Genomic DNA, 20,210 nt, shown 5'->3' with positions numbered 1-20,210 from the left:
TATATAAACAAATAAAAAGTTCGAGACAGAAAGAGAGAGCATGACTGAATATGTCTAATGTGTATGTACGCACACATAGATTTGACCACAGTCTTCTATGAGTGTAGCTTCACTTTCTGCCTTACCGATAGCCACCAGGCGGCGCGTCAGCTCGATGGCTCGAGGCAGGTCTCCCATCTGGTAGACGGAGTAGCTGAGGTAGTCCAGGACGTCGGCCTTGGAGACCACCGCCTCCTCCCCGGCATCCAGCTGCCTCAAGGACTGCTGCATCCACAGCACAGCGTGGTAGTAGTCTGCGTCGTTGTAGGCCGTCTTTCCCATGTCGAAGCAGTCGTCCACCGTCAGGAAGGCATTGGAGTGCATACCTGGGGCAGGATTTGTTAAATACTGCAGTTACAGAATTTGAATATTGAATATATTGATGAGTTGAGGGGTTTTTTTACTTGGAAAAAGTATTTTGATCGGGTTCGAGAAGGAGAAAACAACGGGAGGAGGGAGGAAATGATGTCCAGCAGTTACAAACGAAGGCACTTTGGGAGCTAAAATCCAGAAGTCAACTGGGTGCTTTGCTATCTTAATCATTCACAACAATGGATAAATAAAGGTTTGATTTTTTTTGCCACATCAGTGGGACTCATTCATGATTCATGTGTTTGTTTATTGACGTTTCAATCCCCAATAGGACCTTCGTCAGGTAAAATTGTTGGGATCATTCAACGAGAGTCGTGAGTCATTTCTCTACAAATTAGATGCCTGTGGTGTACGCAGCAACAAACAAATGGGATGTGTGTAAGGACTATTATGTGTTTGTTTATTTTACAGCTTTACTTTTTGTTATGTGATCATTACCCATTACGAAGGGCACCACTTGGACAAAAACTACTCAAACAGTGCTTCCATTTTTTTTTCTCATGCTCCAAACAGTATTTGGATTTAAAATGAGAGCTGCTTTTATTTGACTGACATATGAAACAAAGTGAGGCTTGGTTATTGCTCAGATTCCACTGGATTTTGGGCAGCAAGGTGATGAATGGTCACAGGTTTGATCCCTGCAATAGACATATATCATGTCCTGTCACCTGCTCCCTCTCTGTAAGCTGCTGTAGAGAAGAGCGTCAGCTAAACTGTAAAAATGTAAATGTATTACCTTGAGTCACTAGCCATGTGATTTGTCATTTTAATTTCTTCATTATACACTGCTTAAAGGTATATGGTGGGCAGGTTGAGATATGTTCACTGAGTCTGATAACTAATGTTGCTGGATTCCAGCTCAGCATGCAAACACATCAAGTCGTGTGACACAGTTACACAAATGCAAAAACAGGCGTGTGCCTCATTCAACAACACAGACACGTACAGGCAGAAGCATGCACAAGAAGTACACATACACACCTTCCTCTCTCCCACAAGAACTCTATCTTTCATTCTCGCTATCTTTTCCATTCATGCACACACACCCATGCAGCCACATGCACACACACCCATCCTTGTACTTTAATGCTTATGAGCACATTCCATTGACTACATTCATTCCCGAACCCTCAACCCTTAACCTAACCTAATCATAATCCTAAATCTAATTTTAGCCCTAAACCCAAGTCCTAACCCTAATCTAATCTTAACCTTAAAGGGTTTATGTGTAATTTCTGGTCCAATGCTGGCCTCTATCGTTCAGCGTTGTCATGACAACAACACTCTGCCCTCCGTAGAGCAAGACCATCATCAGCAAAGGTTGGACTGTATTCGATGGACACTTGCCGTGATTAGGATACTGACATCACCACGATTCATATTGTCTGTGAATTTTTGGAACATATCGAAGGTAAGGAGTTGCTATATTGTGTGTGAAGTAACACCACTTCCCCCGTTAAAATTTGAGGATGATTATATACACAGTACATGCGGAATTTACCACAACACCCTACTGATTAGTAATGAAGTCTCAAATTATATTTTCCGCTGTGTGTTTTTTGCCGGTAAGCAAGGCAAAAACGGACCTTGGCGTGGTAGGAGGGCCTTGAAACAACAACAACTGTGTTTCTGAATGCAGAAATCTCTGCAGCGCTGTTTCACTTACTCCCATTTGGGAACCTCTGCTGATATTTACTTGTCATATTATGCTTCAGGAAAGCAGAAATATTACACGTTTAACCTTTAACCCTAAACTAACCTCAACCTGAACTCTTACCTTACCTTCTCCTCACATTTATCTTCCTCTTGTCTTTTTTCCTTATCTCCATTGACCTTGGGTTAATGTGGGTGGAGCTCTTTTTTTCCTCCTCAACTAGATAATCTGAGAAAGATAAAACCTGTGCCAAAGCATAATGCAACACCAATTGTATTGTTAATCCCCTAATTTAACATAAACCTATTCCTAATTCTAACATTCACCCCAAAGTCCTAACCCTAAACTAACTTTGACCGGCCAAAATTACCTCACTTCGAAAAAATGTCCCCACTTCAAAGGTCTAAAACTCAAACTGGTTCTCGCAAATACACCAGAGATTACGGGTGGGTGCAGCTTTCCTTCCTCTCTTTCTCTCTTTCACATACCCACTACTCTACCTCTCTCAGTACGCTCATTCTCTCTCTCACACGAACACACGCACACAAACACAATCGATGGACGCTCTCCAGGGAGCAGCCGAGGTTACCTGGCAGCTTTCCCTTAGAGAAGCTCTCAGAGTCCAGTTTGTACGTGTCCTGGAGACGCATCAGCGCCTTGGCTGCACCCTTCTCGTCCTCCTCATCTGGGAAGTACTGTCTGTGCACCGACATGTTGGAGATGAAGCCTGGAGAGAGAGAGGGAGAGAGAGAGAAGGAGAAAGAGAGTAAGAGAGAGACGCGGGGGATGTCAGGGTGTTTTGGGATAGAAAAATAAATTATTAGTCAGTCAATGACTCACTAAATAAACCAAGGGATAATACCCAGCATTAGTTATCCTTTGTAATAGCATGGGATGTACCTAAGATTAAGATAATTAAAGTAATAATCCACAACATTTTCATGAAATTAAATGTCAATTTCGCAACTCTGTATGACAATTGATAAAACACAATACTGATTCACCCTATACCCAGTTCATCAAAGCTTTTGCTTTTGCTGTTCCAAACTGGTCAGTGTTTCTTGGGAAAAATCCATGGGAAGTGAGGCATCTTACACTGCCAGCAGCAACAGCGGTTTGTTGTTGGAATAAATAGAAGAAGAACGGGTAGTTAGCATGAGCAGCGACAGCCACCATGGCTGAACAGACAAAGAAAACAGCACCAACTACAGAAACTCAAAGTTTATCAACAGAAAATCCAAGGAAAAAATGTGATTGTTTGATTATCAAGTGATCTCTGGGAAGTGCAGTGCAAAAAAAAAAAAACCACAGCAATGACCCCTTACTACCAAAAACAAACAAACAAAAAAAAAACAAACAAGAACATGAGGATTACTACTTTAAGAATGCAAACCGTGGTGTGACCTTAAGCATTTCAGCTGCTCATGCTGCTTGTAGGAAGCAGTCACATGTAGTGCAGGACAACTAGTGACTAATACTAACGAAATCTTCTGGAGAAATTTGATGTGGGGCTCTCCTCCACATATCTCCCCCACTTTATCACCACACATCTGACATCCCACAGATATCACCATCTGTTGCTGGGCCCAAAGGACAAGAAGAATATCTCAACAGTGGATGTGAAATTTTCAATATTTATTTTGTATGATTCATAGCTGCTCAATGGTATTCAGAGGAGGCACCTTGAATATAAATAATTGAGCCTACTCATCATGTCTGATTGCCAAAGCTCCAAGTTTTCTCTCTCTCTCTGACTCTTTGCCACGTATACAAGCTGACTTTTATAACACGCACACACACACAAACACACACACATACCAATAGACAGTCACACTCACTTAAATCTGCAAAGGTATCTGCAAACAGATATGGACACCCACAGAGACGTGTGCACACATGTACTGTAGGTTACCAAACACAGCTGGACTTCAGCCTAAACACGTACAGACACCCAGATATAGACACAAACACACACACACATGCGCAATTAGAATGTTGGCTACAAGCACGCGCGCGAACACACACACACACACACACACACACACATAGAAAACATGGCCAAAATATGCAATATGCAGAGATAAGGAACAGCTGCTTTCGAAAGATGACAGCCTGTGTTCTCTCTCTGTTAATGTGGGGGAGGTGCTTGTAACCAGGGGTAAAACCAGATCCTTCTACTCACACACACACACACACACACACACACACACACGCGCCTATCCTCCCTACCGTCAGAGGGGTCCTGCAGCACCAGGCTCTCCAGTTCTGACCACTCTGTGTTGAGCCTCTTCATCAGCTTGTAGGCGTTGACAGGATGGGCCAGGTAGGCTTCAGGGTCGGAGGTCGACACTCTGGTCAGGACGTCCAGCTTGTTGGCCCAGCTGAAACACAGACAGAGAAAGTGTTGTTATCAGAGGTGGGGACTCGCGTCACATGAGATGGACTAGAGTCGGACTCGTTGAGACTTGACTTGATGCATGAAGAGAATACTTGGGACTTGACTTTGGGTTCTGGTGACTTGGGACTTGACTCTGACTTGTACTTTGATGACTTGAAAAGGTTTCTAAAGTCTTGACAAAAGATCTTCTGTTTGTGCAAATGACTTGGACTGAAAGTAATGAGATTTGCTCCAGCAGACGACTGAATTTAAATTCTGTTTTCTGAATTTGTATGGAATGATTGAATTTATTGAAGTTGAAACTGATTATAGAAATCAAACTCATGATGCTGTTACCAAGTTTTTATCCTACTAAAACCATTTTGCATTGAAAGGTTCTAGATATTTTGTTTTCTTTAAGACATGAAATTGATACTGGACTCTGATTTGACGTGTTCTACATTTAGACTTGAGACTTGTGACTTGAGACTTGTGGCTCAAGACTTGAGGCTGACTTGGGAGTCAAGCAAAGTTGACTTGGGCACACCTCTGGTTGTTACTACTGTCAAAGCCCCCGATACAGATGCAGATGCAGCCATTGTAGAAGTACTACTTTTAACGACACGCTTGCTGAACTAATGCACCAATTTGGCTTCAGTCGCTAAAGGAGCAGCAGGTTTTGCTCTTTGTCAGCTGTTGAAAGTCACAAGGAACAGTCTGGAAAGCAGTTGGTTGACAAAGACTAGAGTTTTGTGTTGCTCCTTTATTGATTAATCAGATATTAATTGGATTCTTGTTGATTTTTCAATGGCAAACTTCAACGATTTTTCTCAAAAGGTGAGATAGTTAATGTTTTATTTCAGGATTAGTGGAAAATGATAGGAAAGAGAGCAGAGAGAAAAAGAGGGATGACGTGACTGGGGAGTGGGATTCAAACTCACAACATCACAAGCACATGGGACACGCTCTAGCCTGTCGTTGCCACCGAGACACTAACAGGTCATCATCAAGATTGTCATCAAGTTACAGGGAAGCTCATCAAAGGAGCAGTAAAGTGTCAGGATGTACCTTCTGACCGCAGCCAGCTTGGACTCCTCTGCTTTTATGTAGTCCTTCAAAGACTGGACCAGCTCCTTTTCTGTGTAAATGAGGTCTGTCATCTGGCCTGCAGAGAGAGAGAGAGAGAGAGAGAGAGAGAGAGAGATGAGAAATGAGGTGTCAATGCTGTTGCAGCAGCAAGAGCTTAACTAAGATTTTAGTGACATTTGACATTTTATGACATGTTTACATGACATTTTATATTTTATGACATTTTAATACTTAATTTTTAATACTTTTTAAAGCCTTAAATTGATTTATTTTAAGACTTTTTCAGACTTTTTAATGACCCGCAGATCCCCTGTATCCGTGGTCATTAAAAAGAGAGAATAAAAAAAGAGAGAATCACGACAGTCATTCTTCCTCGGTTATATTTTTATATTTGGAGTGCCGGGACTGTCCATTTGTTTGTAGTCATGAGAGAAAGTTTGATATATGCTTTGCTTTGATGACCCATAAAATGTATTTCTGGTAACACCATTTTGCCTCAGACTTTGGTTGAGTTAAAAAAAAAATCCTCACCCATTAACTCTGAAGCTTAGATTGTATAGTATTACTCAGCAAACCACAGTGGGAGTTTTACCCATGAGCCTTTGAGGGAGGGGTTTGGGATGTTACTGCTGCTGTAGTTTGCACAGTAAACAATTCCATGGAAACGCTCAACCGTGATGAACTCGCAGCGGTTGCCAGGGAAGAGGAACAGTCAAACAGCTTCATTGATTTTGCAGGCAGCTAGAATAACTCTGCAGCCAAATGCAATAAATCAATTCTATTAAAGTGACTGCATCAAGTAATAGGATGCAGGCTGACGGGTCTAGTGTGAAACTGAGAAGCAGTTTGGGCAAATTAATTGTGTTAATTCCACTTATTTACATATTAGATGAAGGAAGGCAATTGCAGGAAATGCAAAGAAATTGATTATGGGAGACTTTTACATCTCTTCTTATACAGTATATTGTGCGCTGAGGAAGATGTAATCGAAATGTTTGACAAGTTTGTATAGCATTTTTGCACCTTGCACTTGATATTTAGAGCCTCTTTGATGAGAAATACAAAATATATTTTTTCTATGCCTTTGTGAAGAGGATTTTTTCTTGGGTTTCAGCAGTGTGTAGATTTTTCAAGTCTGGAATTTTACTTTTTTTTGGTTGTTTGCTTTTTTTGAAGTGAGGTTGGGGGTTCTGTATCTCACCTGTACAAGTCAATAATTTACTTTTCTTCTTTCTGTGCTTTTATCATTGTAACGTATCACTATGTTTTAGCATGCTGCTTCTGTGTTTTAGCACTGTGCATAAAACCTAACCTAAATCTATCCTCCTTAAAGTTATTCAGGGCAGTTATGTATAAAGTCAAGGTCTACTGGCTTCCTAAATTTAGGGAAGTCTCGCCACTTCCTCCTTATAAACCCTTAGTATGGCCAGGAAAAGACAAGCATTCATGAGCTCAAAACTACATGTTACATTTAGCTGATGCTCCTGTCCAGAGCATCAGAGTGCTGCTGTAGAATAAGTTTCATTTTCTAGATCACGGATATTACATACAACCAATAGCAAAGGAATTATGTTACTATCATTTTATTATTATTATGATAACTATAGTTGCTCTTTATGTGCTAATACTTTCTCTCCCTACTGCTTTTGATGTCTATCAAGTCTATCAAAAGGGATTTTGTGGCAAACTGAGACTAGGAACTCCTTCACATAGATCCTTATACTTACCTATGGAGGTGAAGATGTCTGCCTGTGCGGTCCAGCAGCAGCAGAGCAGAGTCCAGCAGACTAACGACAGGAACTTCCTCATTCTGCCTCTTTCAATCACCTGCAATTACAACCATAATCACATCATGCCACAACAGATTTCCATCAATTTAATCAGATTTCCACTGCTACTGCTAAAGATACTCCTGAATAGAGACAGGATACATCTTCATCAGACTTTTATACAGACTGTCAGAGCGCATTAAGCACAGAAGGGGACTTTTACCAATTGGTGGCTGTATAAAACTACGGATCCAAGATGTGTACGTGTTTTGGATACACTGTGATGCCTCTTTTGGATACACTCTTTGATTCAAGCTATGTAAAAGGCCATATAAAGATGTATCCATGTAACATACACAACAAAGTGGACCATAGAAACCTCAATCATTGTTTCTCGATCGCAACAATGTCATAATGAATCTTCAACTACACATACAAGCAAAATGCAGTTAGCCAGACTAAGCCTAAGCCAGCAGCTTTTGCATGATGCTGTGTTTCCTCGCTGAATTAGCTGATGGTCTACCGATGCTGTGTGCTCATAGTTTCCAGTGGGTTTCCTCTAAATGGGTCATTAGTGCCTGCTGGGAGGCACGCTGCCTCATCGCCCTCTACGCTCCGGTCGCTTGAAGAAAGAATGACGAGAGGACAATGTCGTCACTCAGTGCCAAAACCGGGGTGTGACAGGCACAGTGGAAATAGTTTTCATACTAAAGCACACACATCTACATATCATTTACATACTGAACATGCATATATTATATAATCCCAATCATGGACTCTTGTGGTGTCCTGTCCTCTCCTCACTATTTCCTCTAGTTTGGCCCTTGCAGAAGCAACTAGGAGGGAAAAAATGTAATAATTTTGTAATAACAAGGTAAAAAAAAAAAATTGCCACAGTCTTCAACTTTCCAAACATCGGTTTCTCGTGAAGCCAGAGGCTCCTCCCTCTCTCCTGATTGCTCTGTTCTGGATGCTATCAGACTTCAACATGGCCGCCAGATGCCTATTGAGAAATGTTCCTGACTAATGCCATGACTAAATATAACCCAGACAGTGTCCATATGACAGAATTATAAACCATAGAGCTTGCTCTGGAGGAACTCTAAATGTTAACCTTGTTCTAATTACGGCGGGTTACAGATCTGGTTCCTTCATATGCTGCACAGACATTTCAAGCCCAAAACGTCCGTGTGGAATATAAAATATAAATTGGAGTGCTGTCCTGTGTTCATGGATTTATTCAACATTTACTGGAAACTTAAGCAGCCAGCTTCTGTTAAAAAAAAGCTGCTTCTAGATTTATTCAGTTTTATTCTGATTTATTTGTGATAGGTTGTCACATTGCCTTCACTGATTTGAAGTCCTATCGATTCAACAGTGGCATCTAGGGGGAAAGAAACATAGGTTGAAATGGATTTTCAGCTTCTAAAGAGCCAACAGCAGAGCTTAAGCTGATGAAAACAAGACTAGACAATGAAATCATCATGTGGCAGAAATTCAAAATTCTCAGTCCAGCTCTGGGACCAGAATTGTGTTGTGATTTTAGGTTTCAACATCACTACTTTCTCCCCCTGAATTTTGTGTAATTCTGCTTCGCCACATCATTCCTCACTGATGACTGTTTACTGCCGCCTGTGTTAAACATGCACACACACATACACATACATCCCAAATGCAAGCACGCGCACAGATCCACACACACACTTCTGTCTGCACCACCATCTAATCCAAGGTCTACCCAAGGCCCTCTGAAGTAGAAAATTGGGCTAAATTGTTAGTATGATAATAACACAGTGAAGACTGCTCAAGGGGAAAAAGAATCATCTTTTAATTTATCTGACACCTGCTGACAAAATACACGTCTACTTTCTATTTTCTGCCAATATCAGTTATGCCAAAGATAATCTATTCAGCCAAACCTCTAAGCTTGAGCCTCAAGGAGACTCTGTGGACACCTAGAGCTGTCCAAGAGGAAGATATCCATCAGCAGTCAAAACATAATCTTTTTCCAAAGAATGAGAGAGAGGATGAGACAGTTGTTGTAAACAGTACAAGGAAAATCTGACACATCTTCCCATCTCCATTTTCCTGGCCCGCTGTGGATAGAAATAGAAATTAAATCGAATTTTTATCAGCCTCAAGGGAAACCTGTCCTTCACATTAATAGAGCCAACAGTGTGCAAAGAAGGACGCAGGACATACAGGACATTCATTAAATAGAGTATGTGTCAATGTGACAATTCATCCTGGGGCTAAAACATTAGAAGGGCGTAGCGTCCACTCTAAAGAGAGCTGAGCAGTTACAAAGTTAACTGGTATGAAATGGGATGAAACAGCACTTTAGTGAATGTTAATCAAGATTTATCATTTCTATTTCCAAACAGTAGGACTTTACAATATTGACAATAAAATACCCTTTTTCAATACAATTTATTTTCCATTGTTAAAATCTTCCAAAAAGTGGGCAGGGGAGAAATGGGATGCTAAGGCTAAGGATTTTGTCCATTGAATAAAATGCAGGAGTGCGGCGATCAGGTTTTTTGGGGCCGATTTCTCACTGCCGATTTTGTAACAGTGTGATCAGCTGATCACCAATCTGATTGCCTACTGAAATAATGCCTTTTACCTGAACTTTCTACTAATAACAGAGCATATCACGAATAACAAATGTAGGCCTATAATGTGATCATGCATTTGAAACGATGCTCAGCTGATCACTAATGACCAATTTAGAACTGACCTGATCGGTGGCCGTTTGATTAGTGCGTCCCGAATAAAATATATGATTTTCTCTGGTGTGCAGCCAGGAATTTTGCATAACACCAGAATAACTGATAAAAATCCAGCAGCAGTCAGTATTGCAATTTGGATATCTAGTACACCATGAAAAGGCTATTTACTATCTCATTGTTTGCAACGTTTGCTACAAAGTAAAGCCTACTAATTGAAATTACTTTCTCCAAGCTTAAACATGGTGAGGTGGGCAGAATCTGGCTTGTTGGTGACAAATGGATGCTTTCAATGGGGCAAACAGCCAAGACGACCATGCCAAATGGTATTTACCAACAGTAGGCATTATTGGAGTAGGGATGTGAAATGGCTTTACAAGGTGCAAACGAGTCCCTGTAAATTAAGTTCCCACATTCCCATGCATCCCAAGGGCCTCTGACTTCCCAGTGTCTTGTGAGAAAACAGGGCCAAACCAACAATGAATTGAAAGGTGAGTCCTAGGCTACAGCCTGAAAAAACATTGTGTGGTATAATAAAAGGAGCAGAGATTATTTTGGGGAAAAAGAACGAACCAGAAGTTTCCAGCAGTCTAGCATTTTCTCTGCCCCTCATATCCCTTTAAGAGACAGTTTTATTATTTACAACTATAACACCACACACTATTATTTTGGCGGAGTGTGCCACATTGGCTGTGAGTCTACAGATCAGATAACCATTACCACAGTCTTACAGTACAGATGGGAGGACCACAGCCTCTCTCTCCTGGTAAGTTGCAACCTGTATGAACCATTGCCCATCCCAAACGCAGCCTTGCCTGTTGTTGCAGGCTTTTACTCCCATGTCACATTCCTGGAAAGACGGCTGATACATTTACAAGTCCTTTCTGGAGTCCTGAACCTCGCCTGCTATTTCTGACCAATGTAGGTCATTACACTGATGACAGCCTATTGTCCAAATATTCATCTGTTTCTCTGTTCATGCCTTAAAGCAATAAACCCTTTATTTAAGAAACATGCATGATATTTTTAGAACATGGACCACAGTATCTAATGTGTTGATTTGTTCACTGTAGCTGAACATGACTACGTAATTGTAATGACAGGCAACTGTTTGCAGTTCACACCGCAGGCTTTCATATTCACTGACTGTTCATATTTATTCTAGGATGTAACCCACATCCGATACCAATATGAACCGACAGAGATGTCAAAAGACGTAACAATAACAAAAGAAGTCACATCTGTTTTTGTACTTCAGTTTATCCCACTCTCTGCGCTGGCTAGTCTTCTAGCTTAGTGGTTGCCAACATGGGGTCCGGGGACCACCAGGGGTCCTTGTGGGGGATCCAGAGGGTCCCCAGCAAATTGATGAATTATTAAACTTCAACATTATTTCATTTACAAGAAGTTAACACAATTCGAGAATGTAGAAGAATGGCTATTTTGATCATAGTTTCACTGTTATCTCTCTACAGTACAGAAAGTCTTGGAATTCTGGACAAAATCATATCTAGCAATAAAAATATTCTCAGATTTGGGTCTGAGAGACAAAATCTCATCAAATGGGGGTCCGTAGCCCTAATGTGGACTAAATTGGGGGTCCTTGATATGAAAAAGGTTGAGAATCACTGTTCTAGCTAATATGGAAGGGACTCCAATATGGGCCTTTGCTCTTTGGATACTGCTAAATTTTTGTGCAAATCGGTGCCGACTTCATCAACAAATATGCCAAACACCAATCAAGTCCGCTATTTTGCATTTTTTATATCGTTGTGTCTTGTTTTCCTCCATGCTTTCGCTGGCTCAGCCAACAGTGGGCATCAACATTTATTGTCTCAGGTGAATGACATAACAATTACTTATTGTCACAGTAAGGGGGCGTGTCCACCAACCGACCTGTTGAGCGCTTGAAGCGCTGGTGCTGAGCGCTTTGGCCGCATCAGGTGAGCGCTGGAGCGAGGAGCGCTGAGAACACGTCTCCTGGTGTTGTTGCTATGCTAAAAGTTAGCCTAGCTAACATTCGCTACAAAACGGCAGGATGCCGGCTCTTGGTCCCGCCCCTGCTTCATCCTCATTGGTTGGTAGAACTCTGAAGTGACATTGACGAGCGGTGCGCTTCACAAAAGTTGAACTAGTTTCAACTCGAGAACAGGTCCAGCGCTCACGGCGCTGAGCGCCGTGAGCGGTAAAGAGGTGAGGTACCTGTTTTGGGTCGTAGGCGCTGAAAGCGCAGCTTTTCCATTGGAATTAATGACAGAACAGCGCCAGCGCTTTTTTCACAGGTCTTTGGTGGACACGGGGCCTAACACTGGCAACTTCTGATTTTAGCATTCAAGTACAAGTATCGTGCAGGCCGCATGTCTAGATATCCATGTAGTTTAAATTGGAATTGAAAAAGATTTTGTCTCCATGCAGATTTTTGCTGTTCACGGTGGTAAGAAAACATCAGATCTGTGTCACCTGGGAAAAATCTGAATTAGGCCGCTTTCTGCTGCATTGTGAACGCAGCCTAATGCAGTCCAGCCTCTCCTCCTGTCCTGCAGACCTGCCCTCCAAAAACTTAATGGAGCTACAAACCAGAGTAGCATACTCTCTGGCAGTGCAGTCAGGATCCAAGGTCTGTGATGGGGGGGTTTTAACGGGGAGCAAAAGTGTTTTCTGACCAACTGAGAAAACAGGAAAAGTTTACTCAGCGAGTCAAATCGCTGCCATCTCAGCCGGTCTCGTTTCTCTGTTCTGCTGGACTTCGGCTGACAGCAGATCCACAGATAAATCCTGGCTGTTCCACACAACAGCTGTCTTGGGTCAGACAAGAGCCAGCTGGGGAAGCTGTTAAAATTCATCCCTTGTTCAGTTTGGGAAGAATACAGGTTACAACATATAAATAGAGTGCGTCCCGCAGAAGGATAGGCTAAGCTTGCTCTACTTGTGCTGTGGTCATTTCAAAAGAACTGGTTCAAGAGGAAGGTAGTATTCATTTTTAAAACTGATTTAACAACAAAACTTTTCCTTTTTATCGTTTTTCTGACTTTACAAACTCACTGGCGTGATCAGAGCAACACCAAAAAGTATTGGGGTTGGGGTCATGATAACTGAAATGTCATTACTACTTCAATAATGTTGCAAACAATTGAATTCAATACTAAATTTTAGAAATCTACACAAGATGTGATCTGCAAGCTGAACTTCCATTTCAACATCACCTCCAGTGGGCGTATACATGTGAATTGGAATACTTACAAGAAGGAGAAGGACAAGAAGAAGAAGAAGAAGAAGAAGAAGAAGAAGAAGAAGAAGAAGAAGGAGGAGGAGGAGGAGGAAGATTGGAACAGACAGAGCTGCAATCTGGCTCTTGACAGTGGATTGTAGCACTCAGCGCAAAATCCATCAGTTGAACATGGCAACAGCATCAAACAGTTCACAACATCTGGACCTGAATCCCAGTTCACCTAAACCAGTTGACTAAATATGGAAATATTTAGTTTACAGAGCCGACAAAGACGGACCCCCAACCAACACATCAAACCCACGGTGCAAAAGTTGCTACAAAGCTGTCCAAGACCTATTAAATTTAATTTAATTGGCACCAAAGACAAACCTTTAGTATTGTGACAACAATAGTGGAAAACAGGCATCTGTTTTCATAAGGAATGTCCAGAAAAATTAAATCCAACAGAGCATGGAAAGATCACAATCCCAACAGACCGTACAGTCTGTAACCAGAGAATAAACTGAGATAAACTTGGGATGGTTGATGCTAAACAGGTATTTTTCTAAGTAACTGATGTTAATCAGTATACTGGACTGTGTGGTCCCTCCCACACGCAGACACAGACACGGACACACCATACACGCATGCAGACATACACATACAGACACATGTGCACAGCAATACACACAAACGTATACGTACATACGCACATGATTGCACACACAGATGCACACACACACACACACACACACGCAGAAACATATCCACCGGCTATGAACATGCTGAGACAATTCCTGCCTGTCAGACTCAGAGATTTAACTCTCCTCAGAAACAAAACAATTTCAGATTCAAACTCAAACTTCTATGAAACACCTGCATTATTTCCATAGCTGTTGGTCTGTGCATGTCAGGTTATACTGGAGGCGGAAGAAGACAATGACACTATTCTCAACCTAGATTAATCTTTTTCAAATTTTGTGAGAGATTCAAGTCTTTGACCTAACTGACAGGATAGTGTGATTTTAATTTGAGATTACTTAATAAGATAAGGGATTCCCTGTTTGACTGGTCACTGCTCGGCACCACTGCAGCGACCACCAGATTCTCTCTAAACATGAACCTGGTGTTCAGCCACTCTGACGGTGCAAAATACGAGTCGTCTGCATCATCTGTTAGCCAGCTGGCGTTGTGCTGCAACACATTCCAACTCTGAGGACTGAAAAGCGCGCTCTGCATTGGAGACATGAAAGGGGAATACCGCCCATAAAAAATGTGTTCTGTGATCATAGGCAAAAGGTTTGAATCGGTTCTTGGGCCAGAACTGCCAGGCCCAGCTGGGTCACGACACATGAGCAGCTTACGTAGCTCAGATGCTAACTTGGCACGCCCCCTTTCCACACCCCCCTTAGATTGTATCCTGTAAACTTTGGTTTGTTTGAAGACTATCGGTTTGTGTTTACAATTGTGAAAAATCTTTAATTTCTTTTCAACCCAGGCTTTTTTAACAGCCCAGTTAAAAGGTTCAAAGTTTCTGTAAATCAAACAACAGAATAAATGCTTATTTGGAATAACTCATTGTTCGGACACTGGGCAGTGCCTTATTTCCTCTTTCCTCTCACCTTCAGAGCCATAGCAGTGCGACCCCCCCCCCCCCCCTCGCTCTCTCTGCTCTGACTCAACAGACTGGAGCATTTTTAACATAGCTTAGCTTAACCTGCAAACTATATATCAGGAAGGAATGTGTACAAACACACCAAAAGTCTCAGCATGGCAAAGGGGTTCATAACCTTTCAACCAATATTTCTGCGGGGCATGTGTAGATGACAAAGTGGAAAAATTTGTTTCTGGTTGCTGTGAGAGCTGAAAAAACCTCTGCAGCCGAAATGGACAGCCTGCAACTTAAAATATCTAAAAGGTCTATTTAACTTTGAGGCACTGCCCTTTTTTAATATACCCTCCGCCGCCCCTGAGAGCGCCTGTGCACGCCGCTGTGTGACGGAACACATCAGCGAGTATTTTCAGCCCAACACCCCCCATCTGGTCGCCAAGCATCCCGACGTGGCAGCCAGGCTGTGACGCTAACAGAGGTTCATCTCTGCCTGTGTGAAGAATTATATTCATACCACAGGGAAACTGTTTATACTGCCTGCCTCATTTCAGGCCATTCATTAACATGAAGAGACAGAGAAGCTCAAAGTTTGGAATCTCTGGCTGTTAGCTTACATAAGCAAGCATCCATATGGACACACACACACACACACACACACACACACACACACACACAGACAACTATTTACAAGCCTGCTTGCATGTGTACACACAATCAAAAGCCTTTTCTGTTATGACAACATTGAGTGCGCATACAAATCATGTTCAACAAATGACTTATGAATGTTATCATAAGCATGAACGACTCGATGTAGATAGCAGTGTTTCCTCTGTAATTTCATGCAGGTGGTGTGTGTGTGTGTGTGTGTGTGTGTGTGGGGGGGGGGGGGGGGGGGATAATTCTAGTTTTGTCCCATATGGGTCACTGTTTGGGTCTGATTTGTGTTTCAAGTTGAGGCTGTAGAGCTAAAAAAAAAAATGTTCTAATTATAATAAAAGCATTACTTCTAAAACATTTGGACTGCACTTTTTTTAGTTATGATAGTAAGACTACATTACAATGCTAATTTGTATTTCACATTTTCTAAATGCTGCTAAATGAATACAGAGGAAACACTGAGATAGGCACTTATCCAATATTTATGATAAAAAGATACTAGATACTAGACACAGACTACAAATGATTAGATTAAGGAGAGGGGAGAGAGAGAGAGAGAGAGAGAGAGAGAGAGAGGGAGAGAGAGAGACACCATTTTGCCATAGTAATGTGTAACTCAATAGACTATATCTAGGGCTCAGTGATATGGTTGAAATCAATATCACAATAATCATGAGGATCTTTTATATCGATATTTATCAAGATATGACTCACATATGCAAAATCACAATGTCAAGTAATCAAATAATAATGGTGTGATGTCAAACAAAACTGAAATTTTCAAATAATATTCCTGAAAATGTTTCATACCTGGTTTTGTCAGCGTTTTTAAATAAAATGTGCTTGTTATCATCAATTTAGAGGATATCCCAAAATCACCATATCATGATTCCAATGACAGACTATAATTATTGCCTATAGCTCTAACTATATCTATACTTAACACTGTATCAGAGAGACAGACATCTTTCTCTCTCTGAAAGCCTGCTGTCACCTGCCCAACAGTTCAGTTACAGCTGACAGTTTCATGGCCTCCCTCCATTTGTTGCCCTCTATTTATACAAACTGCAATGGCTTGACTCCACTTGATGCCATTGTATTACATACAAATCACGGCATGACATCATTCACCTGGCCTGCACTCAACCTTTAGTTAGTAGTGGGACTGTGGGCAATGAATTGAACATTTGGGACTGTTTGTTCAAGGTGGATATAACCAGTTTCTTCTCCTTTGATGCCTTTTTTTTTCTATGAACAACTGTTAGCATGTAAGCCTTCTGAAATCTTAGCTGCTTGTTGTTTAACTGCCACTCCACAGGCTGTTTCAAATAAAGAATAATGACAGACTGAACTTGACTTTGTACTTTTCTAACACTGGTAGAATTGGGTATAATTTTTTGAGTATATCTTACGAGAATAGGACTGGGTAGGAACAACAGCAAGCCTTTAGCTCATCTCCTCTCCAGCTGGACCTCAGTAGGTGGCGTCAGCCCAAGACAGTGTCGTTTCTAGAAATTTCCAACACTGCAGCTCTTTGAGTCCCATGAATGTCCTGCTGTACAACACTGTGGTTTAAAAAACAACCGAGGGTAACGGATTCCCTTTGATCTAGAGATTAAAATCACTGTCACTTTTTTTTTTTAAATAAATGTAATGTGTCATGTACGTTAGTTTGACACTAAGATGCCCTGGAAACAAAGTTCACGCAAAGTTTCAAAACTTCCCCTTTTTCGCGGTATTACAACACTGTAGACTGTCTTGCAGGGAGTCACATTACATTGTAACAAGCAAATCGGAAATCAAACAAACACAAAAGGGAAGCAAGCTCGGCCTGTTTATTTCACAATTTCGGTAACCTAAATCTCTAGCTCCAGGCATCAAGCAACACGTTATCCCCCCCTTCAAAAAAAAAAAAACTGTTAGACCCAGTTGTTATTGACAACCATCCCAGCATGTTTGGAAGGCACGAGAGCTCAACACGCAGCCGCTTCCCCTCTGTAAGGAAAGACTTTTGTAGCAGAAATTAGGTATTATCTAATATTATCTTACCTTTATTTTCCTGGTTTTGACAGATTAACGTCACACCTTTGACTGTAAACGCAATTCTACCCGCTGTTAGGGAAAGGATAGAGGTTTTTCTCGCTGCCACGTACAGAACCTCCTCTCATACTGAAGGACTGGCGTAATACTTCTAATAGAGGCGCAGCTACATTCCTCGTCGAGCTTTTACTTTTGCTGCCTTCAAGTGCTCCTCGTAAGCTCCGACTTCCGAGATCAGAAGTTGTAAATATGACTTGTCGTGTATTCAAGTGCATTTGGTTGGAAATAATAACAAAACTGGGGCCATAATAAAACTAGCTTTTTGGTGGTTGATGTTTTACTTTAGGAATCAAGCAATGCAGTGCTACTTTGTGCTGCGGTGACAGAATGAGGTGGAGAAAATTAATGTCAGGCATCTTGTCTTATTTTATTACAACAAAAAACCATGACAACTAAAAGTTAAAGAGTGTAAACAGAAACATACACTAATTATAGATATTATATTTACATGGAATGGCATGTAGGAATAAGTTAACCAACCTGTTGAGGAAAAAGTTCTGGAGTCAGAGGTTCGTCTTACTTGAGTATATATTTATTAAAAGGAGTCTCGTGAGAGGAAGAGATGCACACAGCACATAGGCTACATACACTTCTTCAAAGGAGAATAGATTTGAACTGGTCTTTATGTATCTTCGAAGGACGCACAGAATGTGCTGACATGGGAACAGGTCACAGAAAAGGGTTACAGCATCATATGTTATGTCTTAGTTTAGAGAATCTACAGATAGTCTGGGACATCCAGGAGCCACTTGTGACAAGAGACCTCTGGCCTAGTAAGTTATGGCCCAAAGGTTACAGTGAGGTAACCATTCATCATGAAACAGTGCATTCCCCTAGGGAGACCAGTTAAGCTGTTACATGTATGTTAAATTTTCTTCCACACAACCTATATCATTGCGACCTTGTTCAGTTATTGACATGGTTTACATGGTCTCCGCTCCCTAAAGGTCACATCTCAGCAGCTCAGGTCTTACAGTAATTCTGATATTTACAACATGACGTGAAGGCAGCATCACGCATTCAAGTGCTTTTGGTCGGAAATTATATAGCAAAATTGACTATTGGAAGGACTCATGGCCCTCCATGGCACATGGCTGCCCATCCCTGCTCTAGTCTAAATACTATTTGCAGCTGCTATCTCTTCAGCATTAAAAATACAAGTTATAAGCATGACCAAAATGTATGACAACTATCTGTTGTTGACATAGCTTCCATGCTCTCTGTCCCCCAAATGTCTTGGCAACTAGAGTAGTTTGGAAAATCACAACTCTCCCAGTCATATTTACATAGTTGTGTTTCTGTCTCTTTCATGTGCGTTCCATCTGCGGTACAATATTTCCGACAGCACATGAAGGCAGCATTTACAACTGGATGAACTCACTCACATCTAGTGTTGGGCTAGTTACTCCCAAAAGTAATTCATTACTCTTTCCTCCTTTCAAAAGGAGTGTTGTTACTTTACTTATTACTCCTTGGGTGCTGTGATTCATTACAGTACTCATTACTTACAAAAGTAATAAATGTACTGTAACACGTTTCCATCTGCTCCCATCCATGCACATGGAATATGCAGTTAGGGATAAATACATGAAATGTACAGATTTATTTCAGTGTCCACGAAAAAAATACACTGAATGCCATCTAATGGCATTCAGTGTATTTTTAATGGCATTACAATTTTTAATGGCATTTTATAATGGCAGTGTTGTGCCACATTATGGGTCATGTGGCACAACACAGTCAAAATTAAGGCTATCACACACTGGCAACATTTTTAAATAATGAGTATGTGGGATACTGTTAAATGGTGTTTGAGATGATGATTTCCAATGACAATCAAACCAACAAATCACCAATGATGGGAATCATTAATGCCATTATTATTGATGTATAAGTGATGGACTAAAACCATAGCAAAAAATGAAGTTTAGCTTCAAAATGAGATATCCACCATTTAAAAAAATGACTGTCACATATTGAATGCTGACATGAAAGTTCTGCACATTATGGGTTAGGATTGAAATTAGTCACCTTAAGACATTTGCTTATAAAACAGTTATTTTTTCAGAGTTATTTATGTTTTTCAATATTGCCAGATGAATTTCAGGTAGCAAACATTTTCCAAAATGGATATATATAGTTTTGTAATGAAACCCAAATATTGTCTACTTTCTAAAATCATACAGCCATTACAACTCTTTGCTGTAGAAATACCCTATAGGTCTATTTGTTATTACTTAAGTCTTTACATTTCTATTGCTAAAGAGGTCAATTTTGCTCTTGCAGAACACGAGGAAGGCTATAGTGGATGGAAGAAATTAAAACCAGTTTTTAAGTCTACAGTGTGATCTTTTATGATATTTACGGTAATGTGATTCATGCTACCCGTCACGTTTACATTTTGGATCTTGGTTTCCAGAGCTTGTAGTCGGTGGATGTATAGTACACCATCTGGACAAAATGAATATGCACATGGCTTTTAACTTTTCTGCTGTTCTGTGAAAATGTCTCTGATGTTAGTGAACGCTTTGTTTTATGTGCAGAAACTAAATAGAGGCCTAATGTTACTAGATTAAAGCCTGCATGTACTTATGCACCTACATT

General features: G+C 41.0%; 1 protein-coding gene across 2 annotated transcripts in view; it reads right to left on the bottom strand.

Annotated features, from left to right (window-relative positions):
- p4ha2 (procollagen-proline, 2-oxoglutarate 4-dioxygenase (proline 4-hydroxylase), alpha polypeptide 2) overlaps positions 1-17,626 on the bottom strand; it is a 31,505-nt gene extending 13,879 nt beyond the window's left edge. For both annotated transcript variants that reach the window (XM_071916335.2, XM_071916334.2), the window contains exons 1-6: positions 17,556-17,626; positions 7,259-7,358; positions 5,511-5,607; positions 4,295-4,446; positions 2,655-2,792; positions 126-365 (exon numbers count right to left, since the gene is read on the bottom strand). In XM_071916335.2, the coding sequence (XP_071772436.2) occupies positions 126-365; positions 2,655-2,792; positions 4,295-4,446; positions 5,511-5,607; positions 7,259-7,340 (709 nt within the window). In that variant the 5' untranslated portion in view covers positions 7,341-7,358; positions 17,556-17,626. The remainder of the gene's footprint in view (positions 1-125; positions 366-2,654; positions 2,793-4,294; positions 4,447-5,510; positions 5,608-7,258; positions 7,359-17,555) is intronic.
- Between the last annotated feature and the right edge of the window lie 2,584 nt (positions 17,627-20,210).

Source organism: Centroberyx gerrardi, chromosome 11, assembly GCF_048128805.1.
Source record: "Centroberyx gerrardi isolate f3 chromosome 11, fCenGer3.hap1.cur.20231027, whole genome shotgun sequence".
NCBI lineage: Eukaryota > Metazoa > Chordata > Actinopteri > Beryciformes > Berycidae > Centroberyx > Centroberyx gerrardi.
This window is presented reverse-complemented; position numbering and strand designations above follow the sequence as displayed.